This window comes from Barbus barbus (assembly GCF_936440315.1).
Source record: "Barbus barbus genome assembly, chromosome: 16".
NCBI lineage: Eukaryota > Metazoa > Chordata > Actinopteri > Cypriniformes > Cyprinidae > Barbus > Barbus barbus.
In genome coordinates, this window is record NC_136744.1 from 18206218 (window position 1) to 18223585 (window position 17368).

At 36.5% G+C, this 17368-nt stretch overlaps 3 protein-coding genes across 6 annotated transcripts; 2 read left to right on the forward strand and 1 right to left on the reverse strand.

The window, feature by feature from the left end:
• The first annotated feature begins 420 nt into the window (after window positions 1-420).
• Window positions 421-5413, forward strand: LOC306882623 (alpha-internexin-like). Its single transcript, XM_079437394.1, has 3 exons — window positions 421-1549; window positions 2761-2885; window positions 2989-5413. The coding sequence occupies exons 1-3, from the start codon at window positions 485-487 to the stop codon at window positions 3230-3232; spliced, it is 1434 nt and encodes a 477-aa protein (XP_079293520.1). The 5' UTR covers window positions 421-484; the 3' UTR covers window positions 3233-5413.
• LOC306882625 (polycomb group RING finger protein 6-like) lies at window positions 5081-14416 on the reverse strand. Of its 3 annotated transcripts, XM_079437398.1 has the most exons (12): window positions 14218-14254; window positions 12588-12761; window positions 11982-12081; window positions 11774-11870; window positions 11433-11488; window positions 11259-11318; window positions 11008-11128; window positions 10311-10338; window positions 9993-10091; window positions 6859-6945; window positions 6371-6418; window positions 5081-5912 (listed from the first exon to the last, which is right to left on the reverse strand). In XM_079437398.1, the coding sequence occupies exons 2-11, from the start codon at window positions 12708-12710 to the stop codon at window positions 6380-6382; spliced, it is 810 nt and encodes a 269-aa protein (XP_079293524.1). In that variant the 5' UTR covers window positions 12711-12761; window positions 14218-14254; the 3' UTR covers window positions 5081-5912; window positions 6371-6379. The 3 variants fall into 3 exon arrangements, with proteins under 3 accessions (XP_079293524.1, XP_079293522.1, XP_079293523.1); XM_079437397.1 differs by lacking the exon at window positions 6371-6418 and having other exon boundaries at window positions 5088-5912; window positions 14218-14416; XM_079437396.1 differs by lacking the exons at window positions 6371-6418; window positions 14218-14254 and having other exon boundaries at window positions 12588-12899.
• On the forward strand, window positions 13527-16414 carry LOC306882624 (DNA-directed RNA polymerases I and III subunit RPAC1-like). Of its 2 annotated transcripts, none has more exons than XR_013785272.1 (9): window positions 13527-13662; window positions 13907-13978; window positions 14066-14173; window positions 14296-14428; window positions 14624-14743; window positions 15207-15359; window positions 15520-15662; window positions 15756-15872; window positions 15962-16413. XR_013785272.1 is itself a non-coding variant. In XM_079437395.1 (9 exons), exons 1-9 carry the CDS (start codon window positions 13579-13581, stop codon window positions 16078-16080), a joined length of 1056 nt encoding a protein of 351 aa, XP_079293521.1. In that variant the 5' UTR covers window position 13578; the 3' UTR covers window positions 16081-16414. The 2 variants fall into 2 exon arrangements, 1 of the variants encoding a protein (XP_079293521.1); XM_079437395.1 differs by having other exon boundaries at window positions 13578-13662; window positions 15520-15669; window positions 15962-16414.
• Window positions 16415-17368: the final 954 nt, after the last annotated feature.

Genomic DNA, 17368 nt, shown 5'->3' on the forward strand with positions numbered 1-17368 from the left:
ATTGGTTTGTTGTTTTTTGTTTTATTGCAAAGGAAGTAAATTCTGTCTTAAACTACTGGGCTGAAATGTTTTTGTTTATAATGCAGTCTAAAATTGCATGGGCATCTAAAACATTTAATATAGCACAGCGAAATAGCCTAATAATAATAAAAAAAAATCCAGGATCCAAACAAGATCTTAAATCAAGCCTAAATCGATTTAATAGTTAAATTTCGGGTCCATTCAACACTGCGCAAACCTGGACAGTTCCATCGACAAAATACAGTTTAAACGACCCTATATATAAAATATGTCCTTTGTGTGCAAATGTCAAACAAACCTGTTAAAAACGTTACACTTAAATTAACGTTTTAATGGTCTGAAAAGGTTTATTCTCATCTTAACTGTCACCACCAGAGGGAACAGACACACTGTTGAATGGGACAGTCCGCCGGGTATATAATGACAAGCACACCCATTTTAGACTCCTTTAGTTGTGACGAAGATGAGTTACGGATCAGACAACTACATGTCCTCATCCTATAGAAAGATATTCGGGGAAACCCCTCGTTTCACCGGTTCCAGCTCTAGGATGAGCAATGTCTCCTCCTCACGGAGCTCCATGTCTTCCAGCGGCTTCAGGTCCCACTCTCTCTCCCGCAGCAGCGCCTCTCCAGCGGGCTACTACAAGAGATCGGGCCGGTCATCGTCCTTCTCACCGGTGCATTTCGACAGCGTGGATTTCTCTCAAACAGCTGTGCTAAACAACGAGTTTAAAATCGTCCGAACCAATGAAAAGGAACAACTGCAGGGTCTCAATGACCGTTTCGCGATGTTTATCGAGAAGGTGCGCAATCTGGAGCAGCACAACAAAGTGCTGGAGACCGAGCTGGTGAGTCTGCGCCAGAGGCAGAACGAGCCGTCCAGACTCGCTGACCTCTATCAGCAAGAGATCCGGGATCTGCGAGCACAGGTGGACGAGCTGAACAATGAAAAATCTCACATTCTCATTGAACGAGATAATATCGAGGAAGACTTGCAGAAACTTAGAGGCAAGTTTGAGGATGAGATCCGAGTGCGCGAGGAGGCAGAGCAGACGCTCAGATCCTACAAGAAAGATGTGGATGATGCCACCATGGTGCGCGTGGACCTGGAGAGAAAGGTCGAGTCCTTCTTGGACGAGATCAATTTTCTAAGGAAAGTGCATGATGAAGAGGTGGTGGAATTGACTAGTATGATCCAGGCAGCTCAGATATCTGTGGAAGTGGAGTTATCCAAGCCGGATCTGACCTCGGCCCTTAAAGAGATCCGTGGGCAGTATGAAACCCTCGCGTCTAAGAACCTGCAGTCTGCTGAGGAATGGTACAAATCAAAGTTCGTCAGCCTCAATGAACAGGCCACCAGAACCAACGAGGCCATGAGAGCCACAAGAGAGGAGATCAACGACTACAGGAGACAACTACAGTCCAAAACCATTGACATCGAAACCTTGCGAGGCACAAACGAGTCTCTTGAGCGACAGATCCGCGAGATGGAAGATGCACACAATGTCGAGGTCGCAGGTTATCAGGTAGACACATACAAATCATTACATATAATATTATTAAAATATAACACAATTTAATATTAAAAATAATAATATTTATTTAAAGAAGGAAAAAGGAGAAAAAGCTATCTATCTATCTATCTATCTATCTATCTATCTATCTATCTATCTATCTATCTATCTATCTATCTATCTATCTATCTATCTGTCTATCTATCTATCTGTCTATCTGTCTGTCTGTCTGTCTGTCTGTCTATCTGTCTGTCTGTCTATCTGTCTGTCTGTCTGTCTATCTGTCTGTCTGTCTGTCTTATTTAACCAATAATTTATTATTCTTAAGGAATCCCCTTCAAGTTTTTTTGTCTTTTTACTTATTTTATTATAAATATATTATTTATTTACATTTATTTTGTATTTATATTAATACATAAAGGAAAGCATGTGCACTGGCTGATTTTCACAATTTTTAATCAACGTTTTGCCTTCGTTAGTTATTTTTAATAGTCCTGCATCATGACACAGAAATGTTTAAAAGTATAAATATTTAATGTAATCAGCCAATTTATATTAGGAGCTCATGAAAATGTAAATATAATAATTAGAAGAACTGTGAATTATACTGAAATGGTTTGAAATGGCTTGTCAAGTAGCTGAGTGCTCTGTCCATGGTGCTGAACTAATCGCACACGAGAGGTGGCTGAGGTTAATTCCACTAAGAAGAGTCTCTTGATAAAGAGGATTTTGCAAGGGAGGTTTCTGCAAGGTCATGTTCACTTGGTGAAATAAATCTGAATGATAACCTCAAGTTTATGTTTATATTGATGTGTTAGAATTTGTGTTAGATGATTTTCAAATGTGAACTTTAAGCACACTGCCATATGAAGTATCCAAGTCATTTTGGCTCAAGGTTTTTCAGAGACGTGATCTATGACCTTTCATCTTTTGAAAGTGAAAGAAGTGCCAGTGTAAATCAGATTAGCTTCTTTGAACTTTGTGCTGAGACAGTCAGTCAATGCCAAGAGATAAAGGTTCACATCAGCTTTTATTAGAAAGATCTAATTTAGGAGCTGAGCTAAATTAATGAATGGTCATGTGATTGAGAAAAGTAAAAGATGGTTTCAATGTATTGCATTTATTTATAAGATTTTTTAAAAATTTTATGACAGGCACTACAGAATATTTTTGTGCTTAGGCTAATATTGATTTATATATTATTTTAAAATCCCATTAACCAGGAAACAATTGGGCAGCTGGACGTTGATCTTAGAAATACTAAAAGTGAAATGGCCCGTCACCTCCGGGAGTATCAGGATCTTCTAAACGTCAAGATGGCATTAGACATTGAAATTGCAGCATACAGGTAAAGCACCAATAACGCCACATTAATTGCACATTAAAAAGAACTAATGCAATGAGAATGAAAATGAATAAGAACTGACCATTCATCATTGATGTCCTCATAGAAAGCTACTGGAAGGTGAAGAAACCCACTTCAGTTCTGGGGTGACTTTCTCCAGCAGACCCAGCATCACTTACGGATATCAGAGCCGCTCCGCTTTCACCTCAACCCGCAATCCCAAAAAAGAGAAAGAAGAAGAGGGACGTGACAAATCCAAGGCAGGAGACAAGCGGGAGGAAAACATGGCAGAAACCGCTGTGATTAAGAAAGCAGAAAAGAGTGATAATGTTGATGTTAACTCAAACTAGAATGTTATGTTATTAAACCTATGCTTCTCTAGATATTTTCCCAGCAGTCTTTTGGGCGTTTGGCACAGTAATCACTACACTTAGCTAAAAACTGCCAGTTGTTGTTTATAGTAATTGGTAACATGTTTAAGATATTGTAATGGTGATATCGTGTTTCAAAAACCATATCTACAATATGCTGGTTAATATGTCAGAACTTAGGCCTCAAATATTTCCTGTGTTTCTTAATTGTAGTTTCAGAGAGTATTTTAGTCCTGTTGATGGTTTTAGGAGTATAAATATGAACGTCAATATTAAGGGATGACTAAGATATAGCCAACATAAGAACTGATCCAATGATTATGGATAAATTCACATTTATGAAAGGAAAGCACAAAGTTTGTTGGAAAGCACTATGGCATATTACGAATAAGGGACCAAACCACTGAATTAGCTGTTACACATGTATGCCTTAACCACAGTAAAGTCAATAATTGAAATGCTTTAGTTATGTTTTGTTTTTATTCATAAATCACTCTCAACATACCTAGCTTTCAGCAGCCTACCTTTCCTGTAGCTCAAATAGTAGAGCATGGCGCTAGCAACGCCAAGGTCATGGGTTCGATTCCCAGGGAAAGCAAGAGCTGATAAAATCTAAAAACTGTAACTCGCTTAATGTAAGTCGCTTTAGATAAAAGCGTCTGCTAAATGCGTAAATGTCAACATCACTAATCGTATTAGTACTATATCATAAAAAGTGCATGCTTTTAATATTACTACACTGCTCTTAATTATCTTAACTGTGTTCTAATACAGTATATATAAAAGTGAAATGTATTCCTGTGATGACAATGCTAAGTCTTCAGTGTCACATGATCCTTCAGAAATCATTCTGATGTGATGCTAAAGTAACATTTATTATTATTATTACTATTATTATTGAAAACAGCTGTGCTGCCTTACATTTTTGTGGAATCTGTGGAATACATTTTTCCAGGTTTCTTTGATTAAACCATAAGAAGAGCATTCATTTGAAATGGAAATATCTGTTGAAAAATAATAATTTTTGCTTCAGTTTTTACTTCAGTTCAGTGGCAGAAAGATTACCTCCTATCTAAAGGCTAATGGATTCCATCTCTCGTCACAAAAATTAGAGGGAGAATTTAAAAATATGATTGATTATATCCTCCCCTTCACTCAGTCACATTGCTTCTGCTTTGTGTTGTTCCAAAAGACTAACAATCACTGAAACATATGGCAGATGCCCTTTCAAGAGTCACTGTCTTGTTAGACAAAGGTCAGTAAATTCCCTTTATAATCACCAAGACAGCACTGGATGTAAAAAAAAAAAATTCATGAGTAGGTCAAAAGAGCCATAGAGATACATTAAGACACATCAGTGGTTAATATTACATTCCCACTTGAACAATCTTAACTGAACTCAAACTAGCTAGGCTTAGATTTGTACCTATACAATCCTACACTGTCATAAACAATATCTGAACCTTAATGTGATGTAGCATGCAGACAGGCGAAATCATGCAGGGTGTTCGAGGCGGTTCCCTTGGAAACCCTTTTCAACAGTCCCCGCGGGTTAGTGAGAAGCGCCTCTCTATCCCTCCTCTCTCTGCTACACTGAGCCTCAGACTCTCCAGAGTCATTTGTGATAATGGCTTTAACCATACAGGTGACTAATATTGCACGAGGTGAAAGACGCTTCCTAACATTTAGGCTAATCTATTATTTTTGTGTAAATAATAAGATTAATAAATAATACATTTGAAATCTGCAGCACACAAACACAAAACCAGAGTGGGTCATAAAATATTTCCCAAAATGAAAAAGATGACTAAATGAAAAGGGACACATAATATTTGCATAGTATTTATATGCAATGATGTGTGTCTGGTCATGCACAGTTTAACATTTAGCTTTAAAAATGAAGAACACTTCAATTACAATATTGCAAAAGGTGAAAAAACATGAAAGTTCTTTCCCCCCAAAGGCCTTGTAATAACACAATACGGCTCAACAAATGGATAAGGATTTCATATAAATAAGGATTTCAATCTAAAATGAACAAAGACAAACAGAAACACTTAAACACCCTGGAAGAGTTGAGAAGGGAAAGACTGTAAACCCAATGACCATCTTCATTGCTGTACAGAATTAAACACTTTCAATTTTAGGTACTGTCCAGGTACTTAAGTGAATTATTTCTTTCAAAGTACTGATTTACTTTTTGTCAGCTAAACTAGAGGCACAACAAAAGCAAGCAATACAATTCATGTCAAAACAACATATTCTCAGAAACAAGGTGGAATTAATTGCTCTGTTTATCTTAGCAAATGTATTACAGAACCTACAGTTAGGCAAATTGTAACCAAAAATCTATCAATCAATCAAACAAACGATAAAACAAACAAAACAAACAAACAGTATTTTCTGAAAATAGCTAATCAGCTCTAATGTTTCTTAATGCATTTGCTCAAAGAATGCTGACATATTTCTAATCATTTTGAGCAGAAGGTAACCAGGAAGACAAAGGATCACTGCATAGGATAACTTATGATAAAATTCAGTTTAGCCCTTGAAATAAAGCCACTATACAATGTAGTTTTCACAGTAGGTGGTCTTTCTGTGTCTTCCCTCTTTACTGATCAGGTAGAACGAGTACAAAACGCAGAACCAGCATGCCATCCTAAAAAGGGAACATAAGAAACGTGGGTATTATTAAGGAATGCAGCATTTAAAAGCTCTGGGTCAATGATTTTTTTTTTTAAAGAAATTAATACTAAGAAAAAGTAAGAATTTTACATCAGTGATTTCAAATAAATGTTATTTTTAGGAACTAATTCAAAGGATCCTGAAAGTGGTGTATAAGTTTTCACAAAAACATTAAGCAGCACAACTGATAATAATAAGAAATGTTTCTTAAGCAGCAAATCAGCATATTAGAATGATTTCTGAAGGATCGCGTGACACTAAAGATTGGAGCAATGGCTGCTGAAAATAACAATGAAATTACATTTTGACATCAGATTAACCACAATGGATTATCACAGATGCCATTTGAAAATTATTTGTGAAGTCCTTGTTATTGATGCCTCTAAAACATATACAGAATAAAGCAAGAAAGTCTTTTTTTTTTTTACTTACTGTGAAATGCTATTTTGAGAGACAGCAGATAAAGGCTCTAATGTAATGCTGTGTGAAGGGCGAGACAGGAACTGTGTAAGGCGCTTGTTTTTCACAGTTATTAACAGCTTACACAAGGCTCATTCTCTCTAAAAACATCTCAATGATACTGCTACTGACTGAACAAACCTTAAAGGGATAGTTCACCCAAAAAACAACATTTTGTCATTTACTTACATTTTGAGTTTACAAAGTACATGTACAATTGTAATGGGGAACAAATGGTTATCCGCATTCTTTAAAATCTCTTCTTTTGTGTTCAACAGAAGAAATAAACTCATACAGGTTTGGAAATACGTGACAATGAGTACGACAGAATTTTTTATTTTTGGATGAACTAACCCTTTAAGAAATTCTTTGTGCCTCCAACCATTCTATTTTTTGCCAAAAAAAAAAAATAAATAGACAAAAAGCAAAAATATGAAAGGTACATTATATCAGACACCCACCTGCAATGCATCTTTTCCCATGGTGTTACAAACTTCTCTCAAAGACCGACATTGCTCAAGAAGATGCTCTCCACACACAACATCAACCTGCCAAATAAAGCAGAATGTAAATGTTCATGTAAGTGATGCAAGTCTGTTTTTTTTCTATCTGTCATATCATCTATGCCAAAGCTTTTAGCCTAATCGCTTTAGAAAAGTTATAGCACACCTCCCCACAAAACACTGCATGTTTTGAAGTATCATTCCTGACCATAGCACAATGTCAAAGGAAAAAACCTTCACAAAAATATAACAAGTACGGTAATATGAGCAATGGAAACAGGGATTCTTGCCTTAGCAAACATTACTTATAAAAGTTAGAGGTTGGATTCCAGTGGGTTCAAACTTTTTAGAGGAGTGCTTTTTCACAGTGACCCTAAAATGCCAGATGGAAATGCATTTCAAGCCTCCATATGAATATACAATACCGCCTCAGTGTATTCCCAGAATGATTAGACAATTTTTAGAGTCTAGTATGTGGAGCAGGGCACAGCAGGCTGTTCTGTAGCGAGGCACACAAACCCTGGTGTCTCCTTTTTCGCCTCTATCCCAGATGTCCCTGGCACTATGAGGTGTTCCTCATCGGGTCAGATCAGTCTGAGCTAATCAACACTGAGTGCCTGGACGCCAGGAAAAACCTTTAAGCCAGTAATCCAGATACGACCGTTAGCCTTACAACATGCAAGCAGCCTTTACTAACAACTGCTGCATGCGACCATAAAAAGCTTTATAGTATATTTTATATTAGTATATTAATTCTGAATACAACATTGAGCTGTCAGGGCAACGGAATTGTAAAATAAAAATTTCACAGTAATCAAGGAGGGACAAATAGAAATTCATATTTGTGGTAAATAACATTATGCTTAACCTGAATTGAACTCAGAATATATCTTTAAAATGCCCCAGATCACATGCATATATACTATGAACAATCAACAATGAAAATAATGTAAATACATAAGTATATGTCTGTGAAGCTGTTGTATGTGGCTTAAAGTTTAATGTTACACTTTATTTTAAGGTGTCCTTGTAACTGTGTAATTATACAGTTAAGTACTGGGTAATATTAATTACCAACATATACTTACTATAGAGTTAGGATTAGGTTTAGAGTTTGGTTTAGGGTTAGATACTAGTAATTATGCATACTTAACTCTTATTGCTATAGTAAGTACATGTAACATACAGTGTGTAACAAGGACACTAAAATAAAGAATAAAGTGCTACCAGTTAAAAACATGGCTCTCAAATTGGAGACGTGTGTTTCAGTCTGCAAAAAAAAAAAAAAAAAAACCAATATATATATATATATATATATATATATATATATATATATATATATATATATATAAATAAAATATATATGAAGCGTGCAATTGGCATGCTGACTGCAGGAATGTCCACCAGAGCTGTTGCCCGTGAACTGAATGTTCATTTCTCTACCATAAGCTGTCTCTCCAAAGGCGTTTCAGAGAACTTGGCAGTACATCCAACCGGCCTCACGACCGCAGACCACGTGTAACCACACCAGCCCAGGACCTCCACATCCAGCATCTTCACCTCCAAGATCGTCTGAGAGCAGCCACCCGGACAGCTGCTGCAACAATCAAAACAATCAAAGAAAAATAATTTCTGCACGAACTGTCAGAAACCGTCTCAGGGAAGCTCATCTGCATGCTCGTCACCCTCATCGGGGTCTCGACCTGACTACAGTTCGTTGTTGTAACCGACTTGAGTGGGCAAATGCTCACATTCGATAGCGTCTGGCACTTTGGAGAGGTGTTCTCTTCACGGATGAATCCCGGTTTTCACTGTACAGGGCAGATGGCAGACGGTGTGTATGGCGTCGGGTGAGCGGTTTGCTGATGTCAACGTTGTGGATCAAGTGGCCCATGGTGGCGGTGGGGTTATGGTATGGGCAGGCGTATGTTATGGACAACGAACACAGGTGCCTTTTATTGATGGCATTTTGAATGCACAGAGATACGTGACGAGATCCTGAGGCCCATTGTTGTGCCATTCATCCACGACCATCACCTCATGTTTTAGCATGATAATGCACGGCCCCATGTTGCAAAGATCTGTACACAATTCCTGGAAGCTGAAAACCTCCCAGTTCTTTCATGGCCAGCATACTCACCGGACATGTCACCAATTGAGCAAGTTTGGGATGCTCTGGATCAGCGTATACGACAGCGTGTTCCAGTTCCTGCCAATATCCAGCAATTTCACACAGCCATTGAAGAGGAGTGGACCAACATTCCACAGGCCACAATCAACAACCTGATCAACTCTATGCGAAGGAGATGTGTTGCACTGCGCGAGGCAAATGGTGGTCACACCAGATACTGACTGGTTCTCGGACCCCCCCAATACAATAAAACTGCACATTTTAGAGTGGCCTTTTATTGTGGCCTGCCTAAGGCACACCTGTGCAATAATTGAGAGAAATAGGCCTTTTGTGTACATAGAAAAAGCATTAGATCTTCTTTTCAAACATAATCACTGTTATTCACAACCATCACAACCAAGTAATTTCTATGCTCGACTGAGCTGTGGTTCTTTTCAAGGACTCAAATCCTTATCCAGAATTGGGATTAGGGGGAAACTAATTAAACAGCAACATGGCAGGACTGTGAAGTGTGACAAGAGTCACTGAAGTGTTGAGAGGGAAAGGGAACATCCTCATAACATAATTTCTTTAATCACACTTTTACATAATGACCTCATTGTGGAAACCCTAAAGACGAGGAGTGATTTTGCTGAATTTAGTCCACTAACAAAAAATAACAATTTTGCATCAAATGACTCAGCATATCTTTGCTCTGTGTGAAGGATGGTATCTGATTCATTCTGCCCATCCTGTCAGTATGAATTATTGAGCGACTGATACAGCTGGGTGGTGCTCACCCCACATATGTTTCAGACCTCTGACACAGCTGACCGTCTGAGGCAGGATTTATGCGTCTGGTTTCATGAAAACAAGCCGTTTAAGACCAAGACCTTACCCTTTTACATAATGTTGTTTATGATTCACAATACACAAAAAAACTGTGGTGAGAAAGATAAAGGGGAGAAAATCTATATTTCACCTTGCAGTTTTGACTCAGTTCCATCTTCCTCCTGATAAAAAGCTCCACATGACGGACAGTGGCTGCCCCTGACACACGCACATACTTCCTCTCAAGGGGCTTGAGGGTGAAAATATAATCAGGATATTAATAATGAAAAAAAAAAACAGCCAGGTCGACAGCACAATTTCAGCTTAATTCTACACAATGATTCAAGTGTATATATTGTATATATTAAATAATATTTGCAATGTTTCCTGAATATAAAGTATTATTTTGTATTTGTGAACAAAATACAAAAATATCAATATTGTAATACTGACAAAATATGAACATTACCTTATAGTTCTCAATGCCCTTTTCAGCTCTGTAAATCAAAGATATGTAAAAAATAAAGACAGGATGAAACATTAACGGATTACATACTTTGTTTGTGTAACAACAACAAATCGAATAATTTATAAATAATAGGCAGACATTTACAATTGTGCAAAATCAGATTTCAACCAAAAAAAAACTGGTTCTCAACCAGGAGGATCAAGGGGGAACATCAAGGTAAAAAAAATAACTAGTGTTTTTACTGAAGACCATACAGAATATTCTGAAAACACAAAATGAATCACTGTTAATTAACGTAATACAAAAACACTCAGTTCTATTGATAAAAATTTAAAACAATAAGAATTACAGCAGAAATATCAGGCACAATATCTAAGCCAATAAGAAGGGGCTTTGAATATTGTGTTGGACAATGGGAGGGATTTCAATCAAAAATCCTGGCTTTAAAGAGTCTTTTGATTTTTGACTGTTTAGCTCCATCTAGTGATGATACACAACTAACTCATGTAGCATTTTAAAAGGCTAACATCAAATCAAAATTTACCCTATTAACTTCCTAAAGCATGTTCCAGGTCCATTTGAATGATTCAGTGGTGCGTGTTATTGCAAAAATTAAACCTGTCTTTGCTTTTTTTTTAAGTCTAGAAACTGAATGACATCACTGATATAAGTATAATCACAAATCAACATTACTGACCCCACAAACTCCAACATCAGAGACACATCTAGCTCTGAGGGAATAGTAAAAACAGACTGAGGCAGCATGTCTTTCTTCAGTCTCCGAGGCAGCTTCACTGGGTATGTAGCTGGAGATGCCACTGAGGGGGGAAAAAAGAGAAAAGATTGCATCATAACTACATTAAAGTAATATTACTAAGCATCACCTATGTACTAAAATGCACATATATTCAAATAATAAACTTCAGGAGAGTGATTGCATGAACAAACCTGGCTTAGGAACGTCAAGCCCGCTCTGTTTATAAAATGCATTTAATCGCGATCTTTCATCTGAAGAAGAAAAAACAACATATTTTCTGTGAAATGCTTCTCACATATATATAAAAAAAATCAGAATGGGACAACAAAAGCGTAGCAACAACGAGTTCAACAAACTCCACTAACCTTCTTCCAAATATGGAACAATCTTGAAAACAATGTCTTGTAATTGCCTGTCAGGTCTAAAAGACAAAAAGGGATGAAATTTGACTCCCATGCTAAAACATAACCAGTAAACACTAAAGCATATAAGAATCCCTAAAGCCCCTGGGACATATGTGAGGCTGTTATTGCTAGGCAGCACTAATTAGACACAAGAGGTGGTGTCGAACATAACAGCTAGTCTAAATCTCTAGTGACAGACCAAAACCAGCCAACAACACTACGCCCTATACGCACAGTTTGCCAAAGTTGAAATTGACAAGAACAATATTAATAAAAAAAGACATCAATAAAACTAAAGTTACCTGATACTGTAGAGTGGCTGTGTCTGGTGCACAACAATTGAACAGTTAGGACACCTGTTGCTGTAGAAAAGGTGCTTGACAATGCAGCTCTTACAAACTGTGAAGGGGGAAATAAACAGGTGTGATGCCAAACACTGTACATATGACAGATTACATGAGAAAACAAAATCAATTTATACCACTAAATTGGTGGGAAATGTGCACTTACAAGTGTGAAGACACTCTGTGATGGTGGTGGCATCAATGAAAAATCCATTGCAGAGGGCACAACAAATATAGGGATACAATTCTCTAAGAGGCAAGGAGCGCTTTAAACAAAACAAACATTAAATTAAACATTAAAATAAATTAAATATAATTTTTAAACATATATATATATATATATATATACACTAGTCAATTTTAGAAGTGGATCAAAACCTTTCATCAAAGTTGTCCTAAAACCTAAAAGCGTTCTTGTCTTTGATGAACTTTTTTGATCCACTTCAAATGTTGCCTACTAAAATATATATATTACACAGTACACACACACACACACACAAATACATAAATACATATACACACACACACACACACACACACAAATACATATATACACACACACACACACACACACACACACACACACACACACACACGAGTAAGTTTAAGTATATAAGTACAAGTAATATTTATATACGTATATTTTCTTATAAAACATACACAAACATTTATTAGTCGATTAATTCTTACATGCGATATAACAACTTATAGCCTACAAGTTCAAGTACTTTAGAAATAAAAACTGGATTAATTAGTTGATTTAGTGTTGTACCTCGTCGTCAGGATGTGTTTCGTGAGTTCTCAGTCTGTGGTCGGTGTCTCTGCTGAGGGAAGCGCCTGTCCCAAGCGTGGATCCCTCCTCCTCCTCCTCAACTCTGTCCACAGTTCCGTCCATAACACACTCAAAACAACTGCAGAAGAACTACTACGGATGCCTGTCGGCTTTCTGTGAAGTGGGTGGATGACTTCATTCAAGATCAATAGCGAATAGTAAATTGCAGGCACAAGTTTAGAAACACTTCAACCTACTTGTGCACCTTCACGGTGAACGCGCAATACTCCAGTGACGCTGTTTAATGAGGATAGAATAAAAGTCCTCTCAGGAACGAATAAATAAATTGTTAAAAATATAATATAAAAATGTGTAAATAAAGACACAAATGATTACTGCAAAAAATATTACAAAATATATGTATATAAGTAGTACGCTCATCTACTTGACTCATCCAGACCACAGAATTAGATATTCTGGTGGCATAGGCTACTTTATGAAATGGACTATTATTATTAAGTAAATAATAATAATAATAATTTGAAAAGCTTTAACTAAACATACAATTTGATTTCATGAACTGCATCAACACACAATATTTAGAAAAATAATAAAAATGATATTTTTCCTCGTGGTTAAAATAGAACATGTTGGAATAACAAAAACATTGTTTTAATGGCTCTGGTGAAAATACTCACCACAAAGTCGACATATTCGCTTATGTCGAGTCGATGCCTTTTAGAACTGTGAACAGTTTATAAGAGTTTTATTAATAAGAGATATTGGACGGCTTAAAGAACGACAAAGCAAAGCCTTCATCGAAACTTATAATATATAGCTGGCTATTTTTTTAAACCTATGTTTATGTTAAGTTTTTGTATTCCTTATATTTAGTATGTATTATAAACATTATTAATATGACTGGTGAAATTTATTTTCGAGTGAAGTTTTTGAATGGAGGTTTTCTGCCCTCCACCGGCGCGAGAGAGACATGACAGCAAAGATGGCGGCGCCTATGAGCAACGTGGATGAAATTCGCGATAGAGTAATATTGGGTGAATTTGGCGTAAAAAATGTAAGTTATGACCTTTGTAGGACATTTATATAGTATTCAGTGTGCATTTATGTCTATACAGACTGTTTCATTGCCAATATAAGTGTCAATTATTTAATAATATAACGTTGCACGTCATGCAGGTTTCTTCGTACAAAAACTGTAGTGATTGTTGTTTATTAGCTTTATATTATAACATAACTATTGTTTATTAAAATTTATTCCTGTAAGCTACATATGTAAGTATTATATAATATATTTACAGGTCCATACTACAGATTATCCAGGAAATTACCCAGGTTACGATGACACATGGGATTTGGAAAAATTCAAAAAGGTGTGTGAAATGCACAAGCTGTCTTTTATTAAAATGCTGCTAAGTTGGCTTTTTTAGGTGATTGACAAAAAATTGTGTAACTTGTAGAATTTCAGGATCGATATACTTCAATCGGATGAGAACATGTTGGAGTTTGATATGATTGGAATAGACGCTGCCATCGCCAACGCTTTTCGCCGTATATTACTGGCTGAGGTATGTTTGATGTTTTGTCCGTGGTGTCTGCTTGTATACTTTACCATCATCCTGAGCTGCTTTTTAAACGGGATCTGATAGTCATCTTATATTTTTCGCCCTCATCTCATTTTAAAATTAAGGTCCCAACAATGGCCATCGAAAAAGTCTTCATTTACAATAACACATCGATCATTCAGGATGAGATTCTAGCCCATAGACTTGGTCTTGTGCCCATTAAAGCAGATCCTCGTCTTTTTGAGTACAGGAATCCGGGTAAGTACATTCTGGACTCACAAAATGCTTGTTTTAATTTAAAACAACGGTTAATTAGACAAATGTAACTTATTTGTCATGAGGAAAGTAGTTTATGCCACCACTGACTTAAGTTTATGAAAGATGAAAATTAAAGTTTATTATTTTTTTTGTTTTAACATACTAATGTATGATAATGTGTGTTGTGTTTGTCAGAGGATCAGGAAGGCACCGAAATTGACACAATTCAGCTTCAGCTGAAGGTAAAATGCACCAGGAATCCTCGAGCCCCTAAAGACTCTTCAGATCCCAAGGAGTTATATCTCAATCACATGGGTGAGTAAAGTATGGTTTTCTTATTTTTAATTAAGCTTTTTTAAATGTCAAACATTTCCCATTAGGTTTACTTTATAATCATCCTTTTGTTTTTTGGATCAATTATCCACCCTTTCTCTGGTCCACAAATTCAATAAAAAAAGCTCCAGATTTGCTGTGGGTTTTCATAAGGCTGCACAATTTGGCCAAAAATCATATTTATGGATATCAAATAATTAAAAGAATAATTTTTAATGAATTATTAATTAATAATAATACTTATAGCAAAAGTAAACTTGGGGAAAAAAAGATGCAATGAAATTAAAAGGTGAGGTGGCTTAGACTGCCTATCATCTAATTTTGTGTTCCAAGCAAAAAATACAAGTTTGAAACAACATGCATATTGTTTGCTAACATGACAAAACATTCTGATTATCACTGTCCTGTTTACAGTATGCCACTTAAGTCTTGTGTTTGGTTTCAGTCTACTCAGGTGACATAAAATGGCTCCCAATTGGAAACCAAGCCGATGTGTTTGCAGATGCCAAGATTGGTCCTGTGCATGGGGACATTCTCCTGGCACAACTTCGACCAGGGCAGGAACTTGATATAGTCATGCACTGTGTCAAAGGAATAGGTAATGTAAGAGGCTCCTGAGTCCTGACCAAATAGATCTTTGATTTCCAGTGAGCCATATGTATTTTAGTTAGTTATTGTATAACTCCAATGTACAGTCCCTAGTTATTGTATATTTATAAACTGTGTGATTAACTGGAAAGCTTTTTTGCACATCACAGGCAAAGATCATGCCAAGTTTTCTCCTGTGGCCACTGCAAGCTACAGACTTCTTCCTGAAATCACAATATTACAGACCATTGAGGGAGAACAAGCAGAGAGGTTAAAGAGCTGCTTCTCACCAGGAGTTATTGAGATACAGAAGGTGAACGGTAGGACTGTTTCGCTGTATTCACATGTTGTCTTGATAGTTGGTACTTTTGTTGTTTTATTATAATCTAATCATGATGAATTTCAGGAAGGAATGTGGCTAAAGTTGTCAACAGTCGTTTAGACACATGCAGCAGAGAAGTTCTTCGGCATGATGACTTGAAGAACTTGGTGAAACTGGGCAGAGTGCGGGATCATTTCATATGTACGTTTGCAACTAAAAGCATTGAGTTAGGTTTGTTTGATGATTTACCAAATGCATTGTCAAATCTCCCTTATGTGTTGTTTTTTTAGTCTCAGTTGAGTCCACGGGGATCCTCCCTGCTGATGTCCTGGTTACTGAGGCCATTAAAGTCCTCATCTCTAAGTGCCAGAAGTTTCTCACAGAGCTTGATGCGGCAGAAATGGACTAGATGGAAGAAAATAAGGCCAGTCACACTCATCCTACAGCTTTGAATGAAGTCATGGGAGTGGTTTACTGACACTGTACATAGCTTTTAAAGCTTAAGCTAAAGACCTCCTTTCACAAATATGAATTCATACAAATTCCAGTGAGCAATTTAAGGCCGTAAGAGCATTCTGTAGATTTCTTGACATTCAAGTTTGTTTCTTTTTAGCCAAGTTAATCTGTTTTGTTTGAGATGTCCAGCTATAACAAAACATAATAATCTAAGTCACATATTTGACACAACACATTTTGTGACATATTTATGTTTTTCCATGTACATTAAACTTTTGCTGTTGACAAAATGACCAATTGTCTATGAATTTTTATCTCTGTAGTGAACATCTGAACACACACAGTTTTTATATTCTTAAACCTTACATTATGTTGTAGGTCAATTTGACACATTTTAATCTTTAAGTTGTCAGAATACCGGTTACCTTTAATGTTTTTCTTGAAATTTTGTGATTTATTCTCATTTAGGGTCATGGACATGTCTAGATACTGATGTGCTGTCGAATGTGCATACAAAATTTCTATTACAATTATGATGTTTAGTCAGTTTGACTAATGTGATTATATTTGACACTGTTTGATTTAATTTAAATTTCTTGACTACCCTAGCGGGTTTTTAGATTTTGGAAGATGTGTTTATCTGAAGAAACCTACACTGCATTGAAGGTGTACATTTTTCTTAGTTAATGCATGTTCCTTCTGCTAGGAATCGAACTCATGATCTTTGCATTGCTAGTGCCATGCTCTGTTCTAGCTTCAGGAAAGCACACAAAAGTGCTTCCCCATCCTTTTTTAAATGTTAAAATAATAATTATTATTATTGTAATTTATGAGAAGTATGAATGTTAAAGTTTTGCTGTTTTTACCAGGAGAGTTTTTCACAGTATGATTTTTTTGGTGAATTGTATTGAATCCAGTTGGTCAGTTTGACAACCCACCACTGCTCGTACTTTCTTTTGGATCATCCATCTTCATAGTTTCCACTAAGAAAAAAAGGGCTAAGCATCATCTAGTTTTATTTTGCCTGCCAGCTCTGCTCTCTATCAATGAAATCAAATGTCGTATCTTGGAAGGAATGGTGATGGAGGCAATCAATTCAGTCTTCTGAAATGTACTTAGATTAATTAGACATACTCCTCTTGACACTGTTTAAACATCTCGTTGTGCCAGTAAGGCTAAATAATGCAGTACTACAGAGGCGTTTCCTTTCATCATGGCAGTGACCTGAAAATTTGCCTTCA